Here is a 25,291-nt window from a genome sequence, read left to right on the forward strand (position 1 = left end):
CAGCGTCTTGATGAGCAGGTTTGGCAGCAGTCGTCACGTGGCAGTGAGATGAGTCCAGAAGATGGCCGATTGGCAGCATGGCGCTAGAGTCTGTCTGGATGCACTTCTCTTTAGGGACCTCTCTCCTCCACGTCCTTGTGACCTCTTGACCCCCACCTCCCCCTCACCTCACAATTGGTGCTGTCCATCTTGGTTTATCCTCTTTACCCCAGGGAGGAGGAGGAGGTAGAGCAGCAGCAGCTTCTGCCTCTTGCGTGGCTGAACTACCTCTTTGAATTACCCTTCCTCCCACCTCCACCTACCTGTACAAACACACACACACACACATCCGCCCACGCACCACACACACTCGCTACTGCCCTATAGAGGGGCTCAGTACATCTTCTGCCGGCTTGGCAACACGGCCTCTTTGATGAAGGAGAAGATGAGAAGGATGCCAGAACGCTTGCCCCTCTTGCCCTTGGTGAAGTAGTTGGACACCACATCATCTGGAAAGGGAGGGGGCGAGAGAGAGAGATTTTAGGAGGGAAGGGATTAAGGAAGATCACGTGTCACCATGGCAATCCCACCATCAGGACCATACACTGAACAACTGCAATACTAAAGCTATGTAAAGAATCTGGGTGTGGCAACAGACAGCCTTCACCTCAAAAGACAGCCTCTAACCCTGTGCTTGTTCCACCCCAATGTCACCCCCCACCTTCATTGTCAATGGAAGCACACAAAATCCATATGTACAGGTGGTAATCAGAGTTGGTGAATGTAACACAAAGCAATGAGTAATCTGAGCACACATAACACATACCCATTGGAAATGGATATGCTATGAGGTTACCAAACAAAGAATCACCACTATACACACACAAAAAAAAAGAAATTCCACCTACAGTTTTCCACAGTAATAACAAAGCAGTGGCACTTTCTGTCACGTTCACTTTCTCTCCCAGCGACCCGTTTGACCTGAACAGTTTCCCTAAACTTGGCACCGGGCTCAAGCCTGCCTCCAGAGTGCCGTCAGCTGGGACAGGTTTGGCCTGTCACAACAATGCAGCCCAGCGGCCGCAGAGTGGCGCACACGCGCGCGCGCGCGTGCACACACACATAAAAAACACACACACACACACACACACACACACACATAAAAAACACACACACACACACACACACACACACATAAAAAAAAACACACACACACACACATAAAAAAACACGCACTACACACATAAAAACACACACACACACACACACACACACACACACACACACACACACACACACACACACACACACACACACACACACACACACACACACACACACACACACACACACACACACACACACACACACACACACACACACACACCTCAAACACATGTCAGGCCCTACAGGTTTGTGATGATGTAAGGAAGGGGAGGTCTCAAAGCACCGCTGAATTATTAAATTGCCCTGTGTTCTTGAGAAACCAAAGACTGAATCAAGTTCACAATCTCTGCAAGTCCAAGTGATTTACCACACAGGATTGATAAGGGCAGAAATGTCAGTGATGTCCAAAATTAGAGTGGGATTTTAAACGTATTTAAGGATGTCTGTGGAAAGGTGTTGAAGACTGGATAATTCCAAGTTTTACACTTGTTGCTTCATGCAGTCAACTCACTCCATGTGTCTACTTCCTTCTGGCAGAAGATTCGGAATGCCTTTGGCCAGGAAAGCTATCTACAAAAAAATCATTCATCCTCATAGCTATACACACACAGAACACTCATTCCTCAAAGAACTCACACAAATCACACACACACACACACACACACACACACACACACACACACACACCTCCAAGCCTTCAGTCAAAAGACAATTTTCTAGTATGGCAACATACTAGACAATAAAGCTTTTTGAATCTTGAATCTTTGAATCTTCTTTCTATGGCTTAATGGGTACACCAAGGTGACAAGAAAGCCACGGTTATGGGTTATTTGTGTTATGGGGTTATTTTTTAAGGACCAGGGAGTATCTACACCAATAACAAGGCCCCCAGTCCTTTCCATCCCTGTGCTGTTAAATGCTGAATTAATCAAGAATATTCTCTTTAAAAGACTAAACAAAGCTCTGTCTATCTCTCCTTCAGTAAAACATGCAATTCCCTACATCTATGACTCTCTCACCACATCTCTCCCTTCAACAAACTCAAGTCTCCTCCTCTCCCTTCACCAAACTCAGTCTCCTCCATCTCTCTCTTTACAAAAATGGAGTCTCCTCCATTTTCTCTTCACAACACTGGAGTCTCCTCCATCTCACTGTCCATCCAACACTGACCTCCTTGCTGCATGGTGGAGGGCAGCACGTTCTCCCCCGCAGATAGCGACACAAAGAAGGAGAAGGGAATCACCCATAGGCAGATGGTGAAGTATGCCAGTACCTGCAGAACACACAACATGGGAATTATTATTATATTATAAACTTAACTAGACCAATACAAGAACATACAATGACTTATCTGCAAACACCTGCTAGAAAATCAATTATAAATCCAATCTCTCACACTATCTAAACAATAACAACTTTACTCATACACAATATTTGAATATGATGGAATACAATCATCTGGCCTTAAACATTACTGTTAATTCTACCCCGTCATTACACACACCATATTATCTACACACACCTAATGCATTCATCCATATACTATTAACATCAACATAAACTAAGCTCTTAACAAAATGTCCAACCCATTCCATTACCCTAAGCATCAAGCAAACCTGAGTTAATCACCATCAAATCAATGAGGGGAGACTCCAATCACTAATCAACACAACAGTTATTAAGCTACACCACTGATAATCATCACCGCCCTTCAATCCCCAAGACAACCCTTCAACCAATCAATGGCAAATACAACCAGCCAATCCCATCTGCACATGGGACACCTACAGAATGATGGCTAAATCCACAGCAAGCTTCCACAAAGTTAATTTGATTTAATTTCAATTCAATTCAATTCAATTCAATTCAATTCAATTTAGGGATGCAAATTATCGATTAATTAATTAATCATTAGTTGATAATCTTATCGATCGACTTTCGATTAATTGATAAGCGGCGTTTTTCACCTGAGTTTCAGTGCTTCAATAGGGCCTTTAAAAATAGGCCCTATTATTATTATATTACATTACATTATGATAATTCTATTCTATTCTATTATACATTCCTCAAGTAATTATGCATTAGGAAAAGAAAGCAGAAAAGTTTTTTTTATGGTATAACAAAATCCATTCATTAATTAAAAAAAAAAAGAAATAAATTATGGACTGGCTCAGTTCTTGCATTTGAAACAGACATAAAACAAAAAAGAATAGAAGAAATTAAATAGAGCCAAACAGAATATTATTGAGCCTATAGATTAGGAAGAAACTGCATCTAGGCTGTTACAAGCTAAATAGCCAACACAACTCTCTGAAGTTTAACTCGCGCTCACGGTAGTGAGGGATAGAGTAGTTACATTCTTAATGACAAGCCATCAGGCAAAGGTAAGCTAGCCCGCTAACGAGCTAGGTATCTAATCATTAAGCCTGAGTGAGCTAGTCCGCTATCAAGCTAAATAGCCAACTCAACTCTTACTTACTTACTTACTAACTTTCATGAGCCAAACTCGCGGGCACACGTTAGCGCGGGAGTAGACAGAGATATTCACATTCATAGCAAGGTGAGCTAGCCCGCTAACGAGCTAGGTAGCTAACTCTATGAAGTCTCAATGAGCTAGCCCGCTAACGAGCTATTAGCTAACCTGAGTTTTAAGACTATAAGCCATAACTCGCGGCAGTAAGCGAGAGAAGGTATAATACAGTGTAGCTGTGATTTTAGGTTGACCAGGTGAACTGGTGGTGCCATGCAGGACAGCAGCATGCACGGTGTTCAAATGATAACTGAGTGAGCTAGTGGAACTATAGGCTAGGTGCACGAAATACTCAGTGTGGGCAGTTTGTTTCCTGTTTAGCCAGGTGTATTTGAACCTGCCGCTATTCTGAATGTAATTAGCGTCTACACGGACCTGGTTAGGTGTTGCACCTAGTGAATCAGCATTACGATAAAGAAGGACTTGTAGACACTAATTACATTCAGAATAGTGGCAGGTTCAAACACACCTGGCTAAACAGGAAACAAACAGCCCACACTAAGTATTTCGTGCACCTAGCCTATTGTATTTCAATACCGCATTACACAGAGAACATTTGTTTTCAACCGGTCTCTCGCGCTAGCGCCCTCTAGCGATTAATCGTGATTAATACATTTTGATCGAGCAACCTCTTAATCGACAATTAATCTAAAGTCGATTAATCATTTGCATCCCTAATTCAATTCAATTCAATTCAATTCAATTCAATTCAATTCAATTCAATTCAATTTAATTTAATTTAATTTAATTTAATTTAATTTAATTTAATTTAATTTTAATTTTAATTTTAATTTAATTTAATTTAATTAAACTGTATTTAAGTATAGTGTAGCCAACCACAGCAATACTCACCTCCGAGAAGGGGTAGTATTCCTCTGCAAAGTGCTGGAAGGCCAAATAATGATTTAGGACCACCAGCACTGCAAGGGAGAAAGAGAGATTTCAGTGGAGTCCTTCATGCAAATATGATAAATAGATGAAGCAAAGTATTTGTTCAGACACATGTGAGTACAGTCAGTATTTTACTGATGAAGTCAACACTTCAGGTGTGTGTGTGTCTGTGTTTTCAGATGTACGACTTATAGCTATCCAAGATTTCTATGGTAGTTCTTCGAACACGAGGTCCCTTAAAAGACTGATGAGACTCAAAGCTCTCCATAGCATTTTTTGAGGGAGATTATGCTGTATGTGCAAAAGATCACAATGTAAATGTATCTCTGTGCGTGTGTGTGTGTGTGTGTGTGTGTGTGTGTGTGTGTGTGTACGTCTCCACTCACCACAGGACAAGATGAAGTTTGGCGAGCTAAGCAGGATGTAGGGGAAAGTCTGCAGCAGGCCAAAATACACCAGATTGGTGAAGAGCCCCACCCCTACCATAAACATAGGGAACCCCTCAAACACATACAGTCCTACTAGTACACCTGTGGAGAACTGTAGACAAGGACAAAACACACACACACACACACACACACACACACACACACACACACAAATCAAAGATTTAGTGTAGGGTAGAGCTGGATATAACACACATAAATCTACATCCAAGAAACCTATGGAAATGTGCATGTCATCAACACCCAAAATGTGCAGAGCTTTTAAAAGAACATACAACATCTGGACGTTAAATGAAGGGTCTTTTATGAAGGCTTAATTGTGACAATCTGAATTTGGGACTATTCAAATCGGTGTTTTCAAGTGACATCATTAAGCTTATTAACCCACCAAGCGTTTTTTTCAAAAGCAAGAAGAGGCCTAGCTGAAGTTGGCTGACAAAGTGGTAGAGGGAGACATAAGACACACTGACATGAGCCTTTATGTGATAGGAGAACAATATGATTCACTCTGTGTTCAGCTGATCATACCCACCAGGATCATGTACTTAATAATCCGACTGGTGGCGACGGTGTATTCCTCTATTAGTTCTGCAAGGTAGTAGAGACCAGCAGCTGGGAGAAAACAAAGAGAAGGGCCAAATGTTAAGGAAATGCAGATCTGAAATAAATGTAGACAAAGTTACAAGCAACCAAACGAACAGCCACATTTGCATGGGGACATGGGTAGCATTGATGAAAAAATACAAATATGCCATCGGTGCGTGCGTGCGTGCGTGCGCAATCCCCCTAACACACATAAACCACAATCCGGATGAGGGGAGCAATCCTTCAATCTTAGCCTCCCCGCAGAGTAACTTCGGGCCGCCGTTCTTACATAAGTCAAAACATTCACATCAGAGAGGCGGGTGACAGCGCGCTCGCACGCCAGAGAGCCCCGTCCTCGTCACGCGAAGGCACTATACGAGCTGTATGCAAGAAAGGCGGAGGTAAAGGGCACCCTGCACTTTTGAACTCCGACCAGACGTTCAGTTTGGAAACTTTCCCGATTAAATGCGAGATGACACGCCTGTGCTCATCCAAGGATGCAAAAGCCCCGAACCAGGTTGCTTTGACAATTCAATGAATGCACCGGGTGAACTGATCTGACGCACACCTGTTACGTTACGTTGCCCTGAGTAATGCCAGTCCAATGTCATCTCCGGAGTTTTTCGGTGAGCCTAATAATCATTTTTAAATTAACTGTAAAGATTAAACATTTCCTTTGATGCTGGCTTATCGTGGTGTTCCTAGTTAAGTAGTTGGTGGCCTGAAGTAACTTAGCTGAATCATGTAGCTCTGACAACGGTGAGATAAGGCTCGAAACTAAAGACTACCAGCTCGAGAGGTGGTTAAGTCATGTGATAGGCAGGTCAAAGACCTGATTTAACCTGAAAGTGACAGGTGACTGATAACATTGCCAACGTGGATAGCGGAACTGCTTTCTAAAAGACAAGTCTATCACAAAAAGTTGCCACACTCGAACATCACAATATTCAGCAGAGCTGGCATTCACATTGTTGTTTTTTTAAATAATTGCCATGCACAGCGAAATACTTTCGGTTGATGCCAGTAGGCTAAAAACAATTGTGAACGCTCAAACGTCACCTATACCAAGTGTGTACCGACAGGTGTGTAAAAGGTAGTTAGCGCGCTACCTAGCGCGTTTGAACTGTCCACGTAGGCGTAGATGCAGTCTCTATAATGTTAGCTATAGCTGGCTGGCTGCTTGTCAAGTGGTTGCTGTTGCACAGCTTGCTAACGTTAGGAAGCCAACCAAATACATTGCAAACCTTTAAGTGAATATAACTGCAAAAAAAAGGCCTTTTGCTGTTAGTTCACTCTGTTTGTCTTCAGACAACCCGTTGGTTAGAATAGAAAATCGGCATAATTAGCTCACACTAAGCATTAGCTCCACACTTAGTTAGCTTTCATGCTAGTACCAATACAGCATAATGTAATGTATTATTGCTAGCTGTTTAGCAAGTTGCTAATGCAGTCTACCACGACAACTTAGCGAACTCACGAGAGCACCAACAGCTGTAGAGTTAGGCATATTACATGACAACCATTTCCAACAGCCAAACTGTAGATGCCAACCCATGGTACACCCAGAAACTGACATAAAAAGACTGCAAGTTATCATTAGCTAGGCAGATAAGGGATGAAACAGGAGGGAGTGATGTCTTGTTAGCCAGGTAGCACGCTAGCCGGCAACTCAAAAGATCCGAAACTTACCAATTGCAAGGGTAACGAATGATATTTGTATCACCAACGACAGCCAGCTTAATAAATAAATAAACCACATCTCTTTTCATATGAAATAAAACAACCCACTGTGAAAAATACAAAAATGTATATGTGCTAAACGCTATTTTGCTATGAACTGGTCAAAGTTCCTCCCCTTGCTCCTCCAGACGTTGAGGAGAAGGCGGCAAGAGGGCATTAGGTATGTTGTACTCCTGCGAAACAGCGCCTCCTCAGCCAGGAGGTAAGCGTTGAACTGGTCTTCATAATCCATCTATGCTCCATCCAGCATGGACTGAAACTGAAATTGCATAGCCGATTACCCATTGGGTGACCTTATTGTCTAACATTAGTCTCCTTTTTGAACTGCCAGATTTCAAAATAATTAAATAGTTAGGCGATGGTAGCACCATAGCACATGCTATAAACATTTACATAAAACAGCGGTCTGAACGGAATTGGCCTCCAAATGTTGTCCTCTGTCTATATATATATATATATATATGACTTTAGTTAATTTGAGAGAAAATAAAGAAGCTGTATGCAACAATCTGGCACTTTCTTTGACTATGTTTTTATAGGCAACTACAGTTTTGGTATCATCTTCAATTTTATTTGCATATGATCACCTTTCCTTCCTTCTAGCCACCCAGGTTAAGCAGTATGAAACAGAAACCTCTATCAGATAAGATAGGTGTGTGTGTGTGTATGTGTGTGTGTGTGTGTGTGTGTGTGTGTGTGTGTGTGTGTGTGTGTGTGTGTGTGTGTGTGTGTGTGTGTGTCACCCAGGTTAAGCAGTATGACGTTCTGTGGTTTGGGTTGGACTACCCTGTGGAAATGTAAGAAACAAATAAAAAGCTTTGGCAGCATGACATCACCAACTATATCGCCAAAATACACCAGTTTTGCATGCTAGCAATCTTTTATCATAGCCAACTTTGTTGTTGTTTTCAAGGTTCTTGCATGCCTTTTATGTAGTCAGCCCAGTTTTAGACCAATGCTCCATACTGCTGCTTTGCAAACTTTTGATCCGGATACTGAGTTTGACAAAACAGCTTTAATAAACATGTTTATTTCTGTAACAGTCTAAGTGCACAGAAAGGGCATGTATCTGTCTCCTCAATCGAAATATCCAACATGCAATGACACTGGAATGTACCTCATCATTTGCACACCGGCCACATTCCATGATAGCCCAAATCTTTATCTAGACACTTCCAAAGGTTATTCCCATTAAGCTTTAATGTTTGTTTTAGAAGAAAGACACACACATAAAAAATCACACCCTAAACTACAGTCCCTCTAAAGGGACAATACTGTATGTCAAATCAACCACTAACGAAAGAAAAGGTGAATGTAAGAAAAAAGAGGGGAAAAAACATGCCAGAGTGCTTCATATCCCCTCAATTTCCAAAGCTTTTAACCAATTCTGACAGCAGTAGGTGTGAGCGTAAGGACACCTCACTCTGCTTGTGCAGAGCAGGCAGTTCTGTGGGAGGCTTTTAAATCAACCACATAACCATGTGCACAGGAGCCTAAAAGCTCAGAGTGGCAAGTGAGGGATTGAGAAAATCCAAAATGGCCATGAAATTGCTTCCACCGCATTTTGCCAGATCTAGTCTAATTGGAGAAGTCTGTGTTTACTCTTTTCAAGTAATTTCCACAAGCCAAACAAGACCAAAGCAATGTGCCTTCAGGGAAAGATCACTTTAACATACAGTTATGTGCAAAAGTCACTCAGAAACTGATGTATTGATTTATTTATCAATGTGGCATTAAAGAGATCTATAATGAAATGTGTGAGCATGTCTGAAAGCAATAAGAATGACACAGCTTCACGGATGGCTAGCATCTTCATCTATTCTTCTTCTTTTACCTTTGTTCTTGTTGTTTGTCATTTTTTTGGACCCACACAAATGAGAGGAGGATGTAATGTGGCCTGGGCACAGCGATCAAGTGTCAATCGGATGTCAATGAAGACACTGGAGGCGCATGTTAATACCAGGTGTAAATGTAATCTGGTTGAAATCATAGATATCGATTTAAAATCTGATTTATTTTTTTTAATGCCAGGTGTAAAAAGCCCTATTATCTTATTATTTAGTATCATTATTGAAACACTATTTTGGTTGGTAGGCAAGTTTGTCCTGAAATCCTAATCTTACAAGCTTCATGCGCTGTGGACCAAAATACAGGGTTATTTTCGTTCTCTATGCACACTTTTATCCAGTCACAACAATTAAAATCAAATCAATTAATTCCAGATGAGGTGGAATATGGGTAGCTTCGATTAGAGGCAGGAGAGCTTGAGTTCAAAACAAATCCAGCTATTCAGTTTCTGCATCACATCACCACATTCAGCCAAAATAGTCTAAACAGACAGCAATTGGCTTGTAGGGTATTAATGGTCAATGCACCAGGGACGTGCAGTCATAGGAGGCATGTCATTTTGAAAAGTAAAAAAAAAAAAAAAAAAAAAAAAAATATGTATATATATATACATATATATTATAAAATAAATATTCATATTTCTCTACTAATCTGTGGTATGGATGTAATTTCTGCAGGATTTCGATCATTTCGAGCATTTTTATTATCAAAATCGCTGAATTTGCGCACTTCCGCTTCCTGAAAACATGGACGTGCCGTCAAGGGAGGCAGATGCATTCTATACATGTCTATGGATGCATTGGTCTCGTGCCTCACTAAAGATTGCGCAATCACTCCAAACTGGGTTTTACGCATGCGTGCGCAAGCGTAGATGAGCTCAAAACACATTGAAAAATATTGCTAGTGAGGCAGACCTATGAGGCAGACAGTACCACTGCTTCTGGAAGGGAGGCGAGCGAGAGCGCAATTGTCGAGTATGTTGTTTTTAAAACATTGGGCTTCTTCTAGGCTTCTCTAGGCGAACATGGAAGGTTGTATTGCTAAGCTGAAGCAGTTCTGAAAATTGGACTTGCAGTCCAAACGTGAAATGATTAATAATGGGAGACCAATGGCGGAGCTAAAATGTTTGCTTCAAACGACGGGACCGAAGGTATTGACATTGCATTGGAGTGTTTCATGTTTTCCAACGGGACATATTCATGCGCAACACAAACCTCGCTAAAGGCTGCTAGGTGCAGGGAGCCGTGAATGGATTACGAGCTTGCGAGGGCACCAACTTTAAATTATACCAGTCAGTAGAACATTTTGGTATTGTGCGCTATGTCTGTTGTGTTTAACTGTTTGCTTGGTAATACGTTGTGTAAATAAATATGTAACTGTCAACTTCGAATTCAAGTGTCCGAGTTGCAGTGTTGGGCAAGCTACTTGATTTTTGTAGTGAGCTAAGCTATCAGCTACTCTACAATAAATTCAGCTTCACTACACAGAAGCTACCACTCAAAAAAAAAGTAGCAAGCTAAGTTACATAAACCTGTCAAAAGTAGTTTGATAGAAGCTACTTTCAGTTAAACAAACTGCATGCCAAGTCAATGCAATTTCAGGGATCAACACAACTGTCAGTCAGATAAAGACGGTTGAATGGATGAAATTCGTGTGTTCGTATGTTTGTGTTGGATGTCATTGACATTGACAGGAACTTTTTCTTTGGATTACAAAGAAGGCATCTGAAAACATATTTAGTTTCACTCGTCTCTTATAAAGTGACGTACTTTTGAAGGTATGGCTGTTGAGTCAGGTATTCAAACGCAGATGAAAACAAATGAGTGCAGAAGACCTCGCCTACCTTCATCTTTCGTCTATTCTAGTTATCCGGTGTTGTCTAGAATCTGCATGCAAACTACCCATTTAAAATTAGGGGAGAATTCATTTTAAATGTATGAGCAGCGTCTGGTGTACTTGAAATGACGATATCTATCTATCTATCTATGTATTTTCACTCGTCTCGCCTAAAGTGATGTACTGCTTAATTTTCGTGTTTGATGGCTGCAGGGAAGCCTGTTATGAATGAACATCAGAAAGGTCCAGGATAAATTAGCTTTCGAGGACGCTACTGCGGTACTTGATCAATAAAAGAGCTTAGCTACTGAAAAGTTACTTGGTTTTGTAAATAGCAACGTTACTGCCAAGCTACTGACAAATGTAGTTAAGCTAGTAGCGTCGCTACAAGTAGTGACGCTACTGCCCATCACTGCCGAGTTGTGTAAAAGGTTATACTTTCCCTAGACAAATTGAAATGAGCCATATCATTGGTGGGAGGGCTACATACGCTACCTTGTAACTATTAATATCTTATTTGACACGGTGTAAAAGTTCAATTACCACACCGATTGTACGTTTAGCTGTAGGCCTATAGCCTCGTAAAAGTCAGTTGACTATTGAGCTGCATAACTTCTTATAATAATGATCGTTTAAAAGTTATAGTATTAGACAATAAAACATAACGTTTTTTCAGTTCTGATGAGATGACAATTTTGAAACCATAAGCATATATACATGTATGATGTATACATTTCTATTTTTTTTTTAAACAACTAGAGATCGGAATGACCTAATCACTTCCGGTTTCTGTGCCTCACCAGCTGCGAACCTCACCGCACGTCACTGCAATGCACATCCCATTCAAATGATGTAAACACACATTCAGTGTCACTATAGCCATGTCTGTTTCTATTCCTTTAAGAGCTAGCAAGTAATGACCTCTGCTAAAGCAATCAAAGTCATTGTGTGTCGATAGAACCACCAGAAAATAAATGGGTTTTTGTGATGGACCAAATGAACTGTAAGTTACTGCAAAGATGTATATCTTTTTACATGTTGTCTGGATAAGCCTGTGGTGTAGCGTTTCTTCTTCCTCTGAATGTCAGTACATCACTGGCATGACGTTACCCAGATTCTTTAATTTTTTATTACAAATGCTGACCTTGTGTAAAAGTTTTAAGACATACATGAAGAACATAGTTAATTGCTGAACTGCAGAAAAAACAGTATGCATCAGGAGGGTCGTGCACGTGCACACACAAACACACACACACACACACACACACAAACACTCTCTCTCTGCGCTCTCTCTCTCTCTCTCTCTCTCCCTCTCTCTCTTGCTCTCTCTCTCTCTCTCTCTCTGTGCCTACTCGCTGCTAGTTCGCTGTACTTCTTTGTATGCATTGACACAAAATAAGCATTTGTTGTAAACAAACATATTCATTTCATGTTCAAGGGAAATTTTATTCTACAGATCAAGATTCAGGTTTTTTTTCTCTTTTGAACAGAGTCAGAATATACTTAGCCTTACTAGTCTCTAATGCAACCTGAAACCAACGCAAAAACTCAGTGTGCATTTTAAACAGCTTCATGGGCCTTAAGGATTCGCCTCCTCCACGATGCACTGAGAGGCCCTGATTCGCGAGTTCCTATTGTCCCGGTTCTGCTTCAGCCTTCGCAGCACAGGGGAACTGCCACTCTCTCCTCCCCATGGAAGGAAGCTCGAGGCCGGGGCAGCAATAGTCTGGCCACTCCCTAAGAGAGGAGATATTCTGGGTGAGATAGGGCTGTGTGCAGGATTAGGCAAACCTAAGAACATGCCAAAGTGGCTTTGTGGCAGAGAACAGTGCATTGTGGCAGAGAACAGTGCATTGTGACATAGAACAGTGCATTGTGACAGAGAACAGTGCATTGTGACAGAGAACAGTGCATTGTGACATAGAACAGTGCATTGTGACAGAGAACAGTGCATTGTGACATAGAACAGTGCATTGTGACATAGAACAGTGCATTGTGACAGAGAACAGTGCATTGTGACATAGAACAGTGCATTTTGACATAGAACAGTGCATTGTGACATAGAACAGTGCATTGTGACATAGAACAGTGCATTGTGACATAGAACAGTGCTGCTCCGGACCACAAGCTTATTGACTAGCGTGCTGCCATCGCCGGCATCTCTAAATATCAAGTAAATGAATGTTAATAGCTTTCTACTAACTAGCAAGCAGTAAAATACTAAATCTGTCTGTACCTGCCATTGTTGGTTATTGCATCTCCACTCTCATGTTAAAGTCGTCGAAGTTACATGCTTGATGTTATCACTTAACATGACATTTAATCATTACTTCTGAATGGACATCTTGCACTATACTCATCTGTACACATGCACCTCAGTAGTACCCATCCATGAACACACACAAACACACACACACACACACACACACTCACACACACAAAAACCACACACACACTAAAGCATGACCAATAGATGTTTTTTGTTAACTTGGGCCGCCTTTAAATCCATACTGAAATACTGAACCTTGTCTGAGTTGAGTTGTGGAGATGGAGTCAGTAGTTGCGGTTGGTCGGGCTTCCTGCTCGTCACCCATGGCCCGCCTCCTCCTCTGAAGTATAAACTGTAACTCCGCCTCCCCCACGTTCCGACTAATGCGTTTCCGGGAGCCCCCTCTCCTGGGTCCCTGCTTCTTCATGGAGTCCTGCACATGTGTAGAACACTTGGGATAAGGATCCTCCCTTACGACACCGTTTTTATTGTTCATCCCAGGGATCTGAATAACATATACATAAGATATGCCATCTTACCAGCATTCCCTGAAGTTCAAGGATGGCAGACTTTCTCTTCTCAGACTTTTGCTCCTGAGTGGGAGACAATATAGACAGATCTGTAATAATCTATGGGTTGGATTCAGTGCTGCAAATGCCAAATTTAAATATGATGCATTTTGTAATATGATTGATATATCTTAAAATATGATGCATGTTGTAATATGATGCATGTTGTAATATAATGCATGTTGTAATATGATGCATGATGTAATATGATGCATGTTGTAATATGGTGCATTTTATAATATGCTGCATGTTGTAATTTGATGCATGTTGTAATATGATGGCAATGTCTTATTTTGGTAAGGAACTGGAATGTACTTTGTTGTCATCCTCATCAAAGCGACTCTGAAAGAAAAGCACAGGTGTTGGTTTTCTTCTTGTGTAAGATATTGACCAGAAGAGTTTAGGGCAAAACATTTATTATAGTACATTTGTGTATTTCTGTTCTAAAATGCCACTCTGAAAGCAATACATTTTTATGTTATAGTTTGTGTTTTTTGTAAAGACATGCGAGTGTGTGTGTGTGTTTGTGTGTTCCGTGTCACCTGTGATGGTTTCTGGGAAGGTCTGAGAACAATCCCTTTCTTTATTCGCTCCATCATCTCATCCACAGCTCTGGACTTCATGTCTTGAGACGAGGGCCCCTCTGAGAAGGAAGACCTGTCTCATCACCTGACTGATGCCTCCACACACATCTGCTCACTCATTTACACTGACATTCAAAGGCCACTGCAACTTACATATGCATATTGCATATACAGTACATATCCACGGTGCTTACATATATGTCTACAGCACATGACTTTGTTAAACGAGGACACCACGTGTTACCACGCAAGAACAGTCATCTAAATCACAGAAATCACCGGTAAAAGCACCTATGCACTTTACCAATCACCCCGGGAGAGAGCACATCTTCATTTTCTGTCATCACGAAAACACCTGCAAAATCACCTCTCAGGGTGGTCAAGTAATCAAAGTGAAGGAGCACTACTCCTTTTTGTGTGCGAATGTGCGGTGCTGGGTGAACCCATTCCCTCTGATAAGCCCTTTTCCAAAGGAGGGAGTTTTCAGGTTCCTGTCCCACTACTCTGGCAGACGAACTAGCAATATCTCATAGAAGTCTTTTCTGTTCTGTTATGTAGTCATTGTGACAAAATCTTACATTTCTTGTGCTATAATTTACCTACATGCTTGCCACCATGATTCCTTTTATTGTTATAAATCATAAAATGACTGTGCTTCTTGGCAGCAGCCATATCCATAAGTTCACCAGTCGTTTCATGAGCACACACTTCATCAACCAACATCATCTCAGAACTAACTAAGTCACATGTCATGTGCACATAAACACAAAAACCCAACACACACCACACATTGGCTGACATAGTTACAGGTACTGATTAAACACTCACTATTTGGGTCTGTGGTTCCTCCTGCCGTCTTTCTTCTGTTCCTCAGTGCATCCAGTGGACTAAAAAAAACAGGGTCACGTGAGAAAAGAGGGAGTCGGTCCAAAGTAACACATCAACAGATCTTTTTAAACACATTGTTCTAAACAACTATAGAGATCTGTGAGAGCTGAGGCAAATGTTGTTGTGGATGCTTATTAAAGTTTACTAGTGGTTGAACTGTGTACTGAGATATTATATACATCACCAATGGTATATATGCTTTCATCATAATACAACGTGTACCAGTGCATATTTGGAGCTGTTTGAGTCTTAGCATTCTAGTACTGTGAAAAAGCCACACATTGGTGTGACATCTGTGAACTTGTTAATGGTTCTAACCGTACTTGTCAGCAGTCTTTGAAACAGGCGGAGGCAGAGGAGGAGGAGGAGGTGGAGGAGGCTGGGAAGGGCTGGGGTTCTCATCCTTTGATTGAGTCATTTCATTAAGTTCTCCCTCCCTCTTCAGTTCCAGCCTATCCTGAAGCTGCTTAACTGGGGCACACAGAGGATGATTAATGACTCAAGTGTGACGACAATTAGTTACTCAGGCACGTGGGTGAGAAATCAACAATTACAAATGTGTTTCATAAACATTTACCATTAATGAGAGACACAAAGACAGAACGATACAGTAGAGATCCATACAGCACTCGATATTACTCTATAATAATATTAGTAATTTACATCGACTCTAATAGAAGAGGAAACCACCTGTGAAACGCGTCATTCATTATCTAGTTAAGTGTTATTTTGAGGGCAGTGTTGTTTTGGCCATGCCAGAAACAAGCCCAGAGGTTGGTTGACAGACTAGCCACAGAGGAAGCAGCAAAGAAGAACTACGTGAAGGCCGTATGACATGTGGCCATTACACATCAACTGTATGGGAGGAAGACCAACACCTAAAGGCCTGTCCAAGGGAAATACGGCAGAATCCTCACCAAGCGATTGGACCGCCCGACATTGAAGATGGGCAAGAGTGCCTCCTATCACCGATCATCTTCTTTTCCGTGATTGGTTGGGTGATGAGGACAACAATAGACCAGCCTTGGGGCATACAGTGGACCCTGTCCCAGAATCTGGAGGACCTGGACTTTGCTGACTCTTGTCACACACTCACCAGCACATCCAGGCAAAGTTGGATAGACGCCGCAGTGTTACCAGGACCACAGGACTGGAGATCAACATCACGAAGACCAGGAGCCTGCGAGCAAACCCCACTCCACTCAGGAAGCTCCAGTCACCATCGACAGACAGGCCGTTTGAAGATGTTGACCACTTTGCATACTTGAGCAGTATTGCAGGGGCAGATGAAAATGTGAACCCTCCGATTACCAAAGCACACCAGCCCTTGGTTGCCTGGATACCAGTACGGGGATCAAGAACCTCAGTCTTCATGTCAAGTTGAGGGTGCTCAGTACAAATATCAAGTCTGTGTTGCTGCATAAGGCAGAGACCTGGAGACAATCAAGCGCCTTGACCACAAGCTGACCACAAGTCTTCATCAATAAATGCCTCTGCCTCTAACAGATCAATACCTGTGTCTTACAGATCCTGCACATCAGCTGGCCAGAGTGGATCTCACGCCTGGAGCTCTGGCGCAGAACCAGGCAGCAACCCATTGTCAACACCATCCAGATCAGAGAGTGGAAATGGACTGGACACACCCTACTCTGGGAACAGACAAACACCCAGAGGACAGCCAGCCCTGACATGGAGAGGAACCCTACAGTCAGAACTCAAGACTCTATTCTCGAGAGAGGTGAAGCAGACAGCCCAAGACAGAGAGAGATGGAGACCGAAACGAAGAGGAAACATGATGATGATGATGTCAGTGTTGTTAGTGCTACTCTAGCTCAACTTGCGGAACAAATCGTTATTAAGGTTATGGCTTCAATACCCAAGGACACGCACACTGATGAAAATGTATGACTGTGTGGTAATGTAAGCTGTAAAGTGAACGCAGAGCGGGGAGAGGGCTTTCCCTACCCTGTCCCTGCAGTGCAGTGATGGTTCTGTGGGCCTCCGTCAGCTGGGCCTCCTGGGAGCTCCTCTCCTCCTCTTCTCTCGTCCTCTTCAGCTCACTGTCCTGCAGCTGCTCCCTCAGCACCTGCAGCTCTGAGCATGTCTCACCCTGCACACAGGGGGGCACACACACACATACATGTATATACACATACACACACACACACACACACACACACACACACACACACATACACACACACACACACACACACACACACATACATACATACATACATACACACTCATACGTGCAAACACACACACATACACACACACACACACATACGTGCACACACACACACACACACACATACACACACACATACACACAAGCACACATGTATGCACACACACACACACACACACACACACACATGTATATATTCATACACACACAGACACACACACATACACACACACACACACACACACACATACATCGCCCCCACACACACACACACACACACACACACACACACACACACGCACACACACACACACACACACACACACACACACACACACATACACACACACACACACACACACACATACACACACACACACACACACAGTAACATGGTCAACAAACTCACTTATCTCACAACTCCTACAATAAACACACACACAGTTATTTGGCAACCAAATCTTGACCATGACATTTCACACCACCAATTCCCTCCAGCACACATGCACGCGCACACACACACACACACACACACACACACACACACGCACTGAATAGTGACCTGGTTGAGGTAATGGAGGCGGATCTCCTCCATGGATTTGCTGATGTGGGCCACCTGCTCCAGAGCCTGGTGCAGCCGCAGCCCAGCCTCTCCGCTTGGCCTCTGGACCAGCACCTGATCAATACACAAACCAATACATACAACCGATCACTATACATATCAATACATCTGATCACAAAACAAACCAACTCATTAAATCATTATACAAACCAATACATCTGATCAGCACACAAACCCGTATACATCTCATTGCAATTAAAATCATTGGATCGGATACATCAGATAACTACACAATCCAACAAACATATCTGATTGTATATACAAATCAATATTAACCGGGTCACTACATAAACCAATATATCAGTATTAGTTTTAGTATTCTTTTTAGATCAAAATATCTGATCAGAACAGAAACCAATAAATCTGATCATTATACGAAATGATTTATCTGTGACTCAAACCTTGATCAGCAGGCTCGATACACTTGATCAGCATCCAAATAATCTGATCAGAAAATGTTACATCAGCCAGTCTGTGTACCAATTAAGAGGAAACTCAGTTTCTCTCAGTTGAGAAGATGAACTTGGCAAAGCACTGAGCTCCATAGCAACCTTGGTCAAATCACTATAACACATACATTATAACATAACAAACCTGCCTCTGAATGAACACTGCTTATAGTACTTGACGGCAACCAGTTCAATTTTATGTTTATTGCTCTCTCTATTCTCCGTAACACATTTCTGCTTGTGTGTGCTGATATATATAAACACTGTTCTGTTTGTGTGTGTGTAGTCACTGTTCTGTTTGTGTATGTTGATATATGAAAACACTGTTCTGTTTGTGTGTGTTGATATATGCAGTCACTGTTCTGTTTGTGTATGTTGATATATGAAAACACTGTTCTGTTTGTGTATGTTGATATATGAAAACACTGTTCTGTTTGTGTATGTTGATATATGAAAACACTGTTCTGTTTGTGTGTGTTGATATATGCAGTCACTGTTTTGTTTGTGTATGTTGATATATGAAAACACTGTTCTGTTTGTGTATGTTGATATATGAAAACACTGTTCTGTTTGTGTGTGTTGATATATGCAGTCACTGTTTTGTTTGTGTATGTTGATATATGTAGTCACTGTTCTGTTTGCGTATGTTGATATATGTAGTCACTGTTCTGTTTGTGTATGTTGATACAGTATAGGTAGTCACTTTTCTGTTTGCGTGTGTTGATAAATGTAGTCACTTTTCTGTTTGCGTGTGTTGATAAATGTAGTCACTGTTCTGTTTGTGTGTGTTGATAAATGTAGTCACTGTTTTGAGAGCGTTCTTTTGTGAGGATGATTCAGTATTATGAGTAAATGCTTTCATGATGTTGGAATTACAGAATGAGGCCATTTTAAGGGGAATTGCAATTCTGAGCAACTGAAAACTGACAGGGGAAAGGGAAGTGAGAGTGAGTCGTGTCCATTCGTGACCCTCGCTTTAAATAACACATTCAAAAGAAGTTTGCTTACATCTTACATGCACACACACACACACACTTCTACACTAGTCTACTTACATGCACAGAGACGCTCACACCCACACATACATGTTTATGTATTTATGTGCTCACAACTAATAAGTCAACCATGCCACTTCGTTTTTCCCTTAAGTTCTCTTTAGGAGTTAGTCTATCCACATACCAGAGCAGAAGTGGCTCCACATACAATGATCTTTAACGACTACAGGAAGGGAAACACACAGACCAACCCACACACACCATGCACGCACACACACACACACACACACACACACACACACACACACACACACACACACACACACACACACACACACACACACACACAAAACACACACACAAAGGCCCTTTCACACCAAGAAATACAAGGGCACAGTTGCAGGTTCTTTCCCGCTCTCACACATACACAAACGCAAACACAACACACACACACACACACACACACACACACACACACACACACACACACACACACACACACACACACACACACACACACACACACACAGTGAACAACACAGCTATGCAAGTAGAGCAGCAGGGGTCCCTTTCACAGGTGAAGCTCCTTAGAAACGAGGGCTTCCTACACGCTCAACAATTAAGACAAAAGCCTCAATGGCCATCCCGGATGCTGGGGTGCCCACGGTTGCCCGCTTCATGTGACCGTGGCAACTGTCGCTAATTACCAGCTATTGGAGAAGAACCCGAGGCCCTGAAAGCCCATTAACCAGGACAGGCAATTAATAACGACTCAAGGCATAATGACAGAGTGTGTGTTTGCTAAACACCTGTCTGTGAGGGGCTGTGCGAGCATATTGTTTGTGTTTGTGTTTGGTCTGACCTCCTTTTCAGCGCAGTGTCAGGGAAGGAAAGCATGAATGGGGCTAGGGCTGTCAGGTTTAGACAGGGCTTCAACTGTTGTGTGCACACACACAAGCAAATGCACATACACATGCACACACACACACACACACACACACACACACACACACACACACACACACACACACACACACACTTTCTCACACACACACTTTCTCACACACACATTCACACACACACACTCTCTCACACACACATTCACACACACACACTCTCTCACACACACATGCACATGCTGTTGAGGGATGCACATCACCACAACAAGAAGACACATGGGGGTCAGGGGTCATGTTATTACCATCATATCCACCACTAAAGCAGCTGCACATGCCTTCTAAATCAATACTTTTCAGGTTATTATAGTTTGGCAGTGGTTTTGTATGAGATTCGTTTTTATAACAGCTTCAAATTTATTTAGATGAATGGTAATGTTACGAGAGATAAACCCACTTGCCATTCCAACTAACCACCCTAGGTATTCATTTTGTTCTTTTGCAAATACGGTTGAACACCACACATTTTTATTTAAAACAAACTGCTGTTTTTGGTCTTTCCAAGGTAAGCTAGTTAGCTCACTAGTTTAGAGAAAAACTATAATGCCTCTCTTATTAAAAAAATAAGTAATTGTTAAAAGCTGTGTTTTATTGTAATTATTTATTTGCTCTCGTACATTATTACTGACTGTCCCTTTTAAGTTTATTTAAGTTTAATTTAAGTTTAGATTAACTGATTAAATGTGAAGCATGATGTGATTTATTACATTCATCAATTTACTGACATTTATTATGCCTTACATTAGTTGATGAGTTCAAGAGTTCTCCATCATCTGTCATGGGAAACACTTCTTGTGATATGTTTTAGTGAGAGCTAGTACTGATTTGCGGCCATTTTTATTTCCTGTGTGCAGTCTTCCACAGAGGCTTGTGAGGAAGACGTCCACAAACAGAAAGAGGGGGGGGGGCAGAATACCTGGTGGGCGAAGGTCTCAGCATGTTGCCTCAGTCCCTGCTCAAACTCCAACTTTTGTGACATCTCTGCAAACTCTTCAGTAACCAACTGGGAGACTGCATGGACACATTTACACAGAGAGAGAGTGGCAGAGAGAGAAAGAGAGAGGGGGGAGAGAGAGAGAGAGTGATAGAGAGAGGGAGAGATAGGGAGAGAGAGAAAGAGAGAGAGAGAGAGAGAGGGAGATAGAAAGAGAGGGAGAGAGATGAAGAGAGAGAGACAGAGAGAGATGAAGAGAGCACAGTATGGTAAAGACATGCAAAAAACATTAATTCACTGATAGCACCTGCAAAATGAATACAAAATATCTCTCACACACACACACAGGAGCAAAGCTTGTTTCAGTTTTAGTGTCCCACTCACCTCTCTTCATCTGATTCACAGTTCTGCTCTTTTTGTTCATCCTCTTCAAGATGGCCTCCTTCTCCTGCACCTCATGAGTGAGCTTTTAGTGATGGCCAATAGAAAAACACATCACATATGGTGACATCACATATGGTGCACACTTTTGTCCGTTTGTAAGTCTAGTTTTTTATTCAATTTTTTTCATTTCGTATTGTTCAAAAAAGAGGATTGTTGGCCAGAATTATATTTTCTATGCTACCCCTTACAGAATTATATTTTCTATGCTACCCCTTACAGAATTATATTTTATATGCTACACCTTACAGAATTTTGAAGCACAAACATTACAAAAGCACATTTCTCTGTCAAACCATGTGACTTTGAACAGAGTGTCAAAAGTGTATGAATCAATCTCAGAACACCAGCAGAAACAAACATGAAAAACAGGTATCTATTGGATTGGGCACACGGAGGGGGGGGGGAAATTGGGCACCTGCTCTTTGAGATCAGCTTTTTCTCTGCGCAGCTCCTCCACCTGCTCACTCAAGAGCATCTTCTCTGCCAGCAGATCATCCAGAGAGGCCTGGAGCTCTGTGTGTGGGATTGCATATGGGCGACCATGGGAGAAGAAGAAGAAGAAGCAACAACAACAATAAGGATTACAAACACATTAACACAAATAATATCGAATAAAACAAACAAATAAAGGTTAGTTCTGCGTCTAATGACAACTGGCACACAGAAGTCTACTCTACTCTCCAGAACCTGAGAACTGAACAGGCAGAGACAGTAGAACAACCGCAGACCCACCTTGAATCTGGGCCTGACTCTGCAGGAGTGGGTCAGCACCAGCGTCTTCCACAGCACTGGGATCGCTGCCAGGATCCTTCTCCAGGTCAAAGGTCATCAGGCTGAGGTTCTCTGGCAGCTCTGGTATGAAGGGTAGCAGGGCCTGGCTCTGCCTTTTCAGTGCTTTGTTTTCTTTCGTCACCTGAATCACAGGCCTTGAGTCAGCGTTGGTCAAGAGACTGACTTACCACAGCCTCTGGCCCAAGGTCCTAATGCCACCAGTCATTATATGACGTGACATTTGAATTGATAGTCCATGACAAAGACATTTGCCCTTCAATGGCTATTTTGTTTTGCCTGCCCAATTTCATTTTTGTGCCAATAAGTATTTAACATTGAAAAGTTTAATTACATTAAAAACAAATCAAACTACTGTGAGCATGAATGATGAAGATGGCTGATAAGCAGCTATGTTGATTAAGAGATCATGGTGAAGATGAGGAGCATGCGTGATGAAGATCATGCATACCTTCACAGCCAAGGCCTCTGCACTCTCCCTGCAGGTACGCTCAACCTGGAACTGTAGCTCCAGGACATCAATCTCCTTCAGCAGCTGCACAGAGGCTGTGGGCATTCAAAGCATGACAGTGTGACATCAGCAAGGTCTTATTTGCACCGACGCCATTTTGGCTCAAACAAAACTCTCTGTTTTTTTTCCTAAAAAGGTTGTTGATGTTGAGGCCTCATAATATCAATACGAGACATGTTTTTCTGAATTATTTGTTCAGTTTTTGTGTGGTGGTGAATCTCTCTTGAGATTCAGTTGCAAAGCACAGAATTTGAGACCGCTTAGCAACCAGTGAGGGATGACGATAACTACTAATGCACTGAATAAAATCCATTTGCTGGAAAGCTCCACTGAATGGCAGCTCTCTGTCAATTATACACAGCATATTCAAAGTAAGAAAGGTAAAATGACTTTTGACACATTCTAAACACGCTATGCTCACCTTGTTCGAACTCAGAGAGTTTCTGACTGGCTTCATCCCTTTGCCTCTCCAGAATCTCACACTGCAAAACAAGAGTCAGCATTTGACAAAACGCCAAGCAACAGACTAGAACAACAGATTAGAATTGTGAATCAATGACTTTTGTTGGAGCATTAAGAGTATACCCGGATGTCCCTCTCGTCCTCATCAGAGATGTAGCTGTCATTGTCAGAATCTGTTAACAGACGAGAAAGTTTGTCAACCTTGACATATTGTCTGTCTCCTTTTGACTGTCTTTCATTGAATTGTTTTGACTGTAGAGGCACATTCTGCATAATGAGCACAGACTTATTGTAGACACCTGTTCCCCCGGGAAACTAATGTTCTCTAGCATCACTTCTGTTAAAGAGGCACCTGAATAGGTTTGACAAAGAGTCATTCATAGCAGAATGTGTGTGTCCCTTGAGAAAGGAAGTTGTGACCTTCAACTGCCTTGTAACCAACCTCAGTTACCTCAGTCCACACGTAAGGCTTTCCTCCCACTTCCACTTTTTCGACCCCCGACTGCATGTGAAACAGGTACTGTCACTGACATGGCCCTCATAAACCTAAAGTGATTTTAGACCCCTAAGCTGATTTACACAAGCTGGTTGCAGGTGGACCATAAGCAACCACTGGCTGATTTTTCAGTGGATGCTAATGGTCCACCTAGCTATTCACCTGAGCTGATCTGTTATACCATTTGACTGTAATATTGAAAAAGCTACCGGAAATTTGGTTTGCTTGGTTTGGCAATGAAAGCCCCCAAAAAAATGAATAACCCCAAAAGGCTATTTCACTGCTGAAACACATGTTACTTAAAGTTATTACTTAAAATTCTGCACAAAGGTGAAATTTGTGACTACAAGAATCTGCATAAGTGTTCGAAAATGTTTATGTATTAAGTTCAAGTTAATTCCCCCCATCACTGTATGCAATTATGAACATCATTTTCTATTTAACCACCCAACAAATACAGACATCCAACTGATCTCTTAGTTATATTACATTTAATTGGTTCTGGACCATCATACCCATTCAAATGTTTTTAATATATCATCATCATCTTCCAATGTATCATCAATATTCAATATTCAATATTATTTTCAGCTGTTCTCCTTTTATACTCAGTATCTCACTCCATCCATATTTGGTATCTAAGCAGCAATAACGTATTTAATCTCACCTGATGCCTTGGCAATAACGTATTTAATCTCACCTGATGTCTTGGCAATAAAGTCTTTAATCTCACCTGATGTCTTGGCAATAACGTATTTAATCTCACCTGATGCCTTGGCAATAAAGTCTGTCCTCTCACCTGATGTCCTGCTGCCTGTGTTGGGGGCCCACATCTTGACAGTATGGCGCTGCCACAGCGTGTCCTTTCTTCTCAGGACTCCTCAGAGCATATGCAGACGTGGAACATGGGAAGTGGAAGTGAAAATCACTCAGGCAGCAGTGTTCATGCCCAAAGTGTATTTCCACACATCTCAAGGCTCATGTGACTTGTCAATCAGGTCCATTTACAGAGGATTGACAAACACAGCACAATACCCATTACAAAAGAATTTCACATATACTAATCTCTCACTCACTCCTCACATACACACACACACATACACACACACA

General features: G+C 41.9%; 2 protein-coding genes across 2 annotated transcripts; both read right to left on the reverse strand.

The window, feature by feature from the left end:
- On the reverse strand, window positions 1–7,455 carry tex261 (testis expressed 261). Its single transcript, XM_080859891.1, has 6 exons — window positions 7,288–7,455; window positions 5,546–5,625; window positions 4,954–5,107; window positions 4,529–4,596; window positions 2,317–2,419; window positions 1–488 (listed from the first exon to the last, which is right to left on the reverse strand). Exons 1-6 carry the CDS (start codon window positions 7,355–7,357, stop codon window positions 373–375), a joined length of 591 nt encoding a protein of 196 aa, XP_080716017.1. The 5' UTR covers window positions 7,358–7,455; the 3' UTR covers window positions 1–372.
- Window positions 7,456–12,601: 5,146 nt separating this feature from the next.
- shtn2 (shootin 2) lies at window positions 12,602–25,014 on the reverse strand (the record flags this gene model as incomplete). Its single annotated transcript, XM_080859806.1, has 17 exons — window positions 12,602–12,759; window positions 13,547–13,724; window positions 13,831–13,884; window positions 14,176–14,202; window positions 14,403–14,503; window positions 15,273–15,331; window positions 15,656–15,803; window positions 17,298–17,442; window positions 18,086–18,199; window positions 21,462–21,556; window positions 21,864–21,945; window positions 22,339–22,436; window positions 22,656–22,836; window positions 23,164–23,258; window positions 23,645–23,705; window positions 23,809–23,858; window positions 24,981–25,014. The coding sequence occupies 17 exons, from the start codon at window positions 25,012–25,014 to the stop codon at window positions 12,602–12,604; spliced, it is 1,680 nt and encodes a 559-aa protein (XP_080715932.1).
- Window positions 25,015–25,291: the final 277 nt, after the last annotated feature.

Source organism: Sprattus sprattus (genome assembly GCF_963457725.1).
Source record: "Sprattus sprattus genome assembly, chromosome: 21".
Lineage (NCBI taxonomy): Eukaryota > Metazoa > Chordata > Actinopteri > Clupeiformes > Clupeidae > Sprattus > Sprattus sprattus.

What these genes read in the sequence shown, in the direction of transcription:
- tex261 (XM_080859891.1), bottom strand. Translation starts at nt 7,357, where the DNA reads ATGTGGTTTATTTATTTATTAAGCTGGCTGTCGTTGGTGATACAAATA. An exon ending in TTATTAAGTACATGATCCTG is followed by an intron (nt 5,108 to 5,545) that starts GTGGGTATGATC and finishes CCTTGTCTACAG; the next exon opens with TTCTCCACAGGTGTACTAGT. An exon ending in CTCCACCATGCAGCAAGGAG is followed by an intron (nt 489 to 2,316) that starts GTCAGTGTTGGA and finishes CTCCCTTTCCAG; the next exon opens with ATGATGTGGTGTCCAACTAC.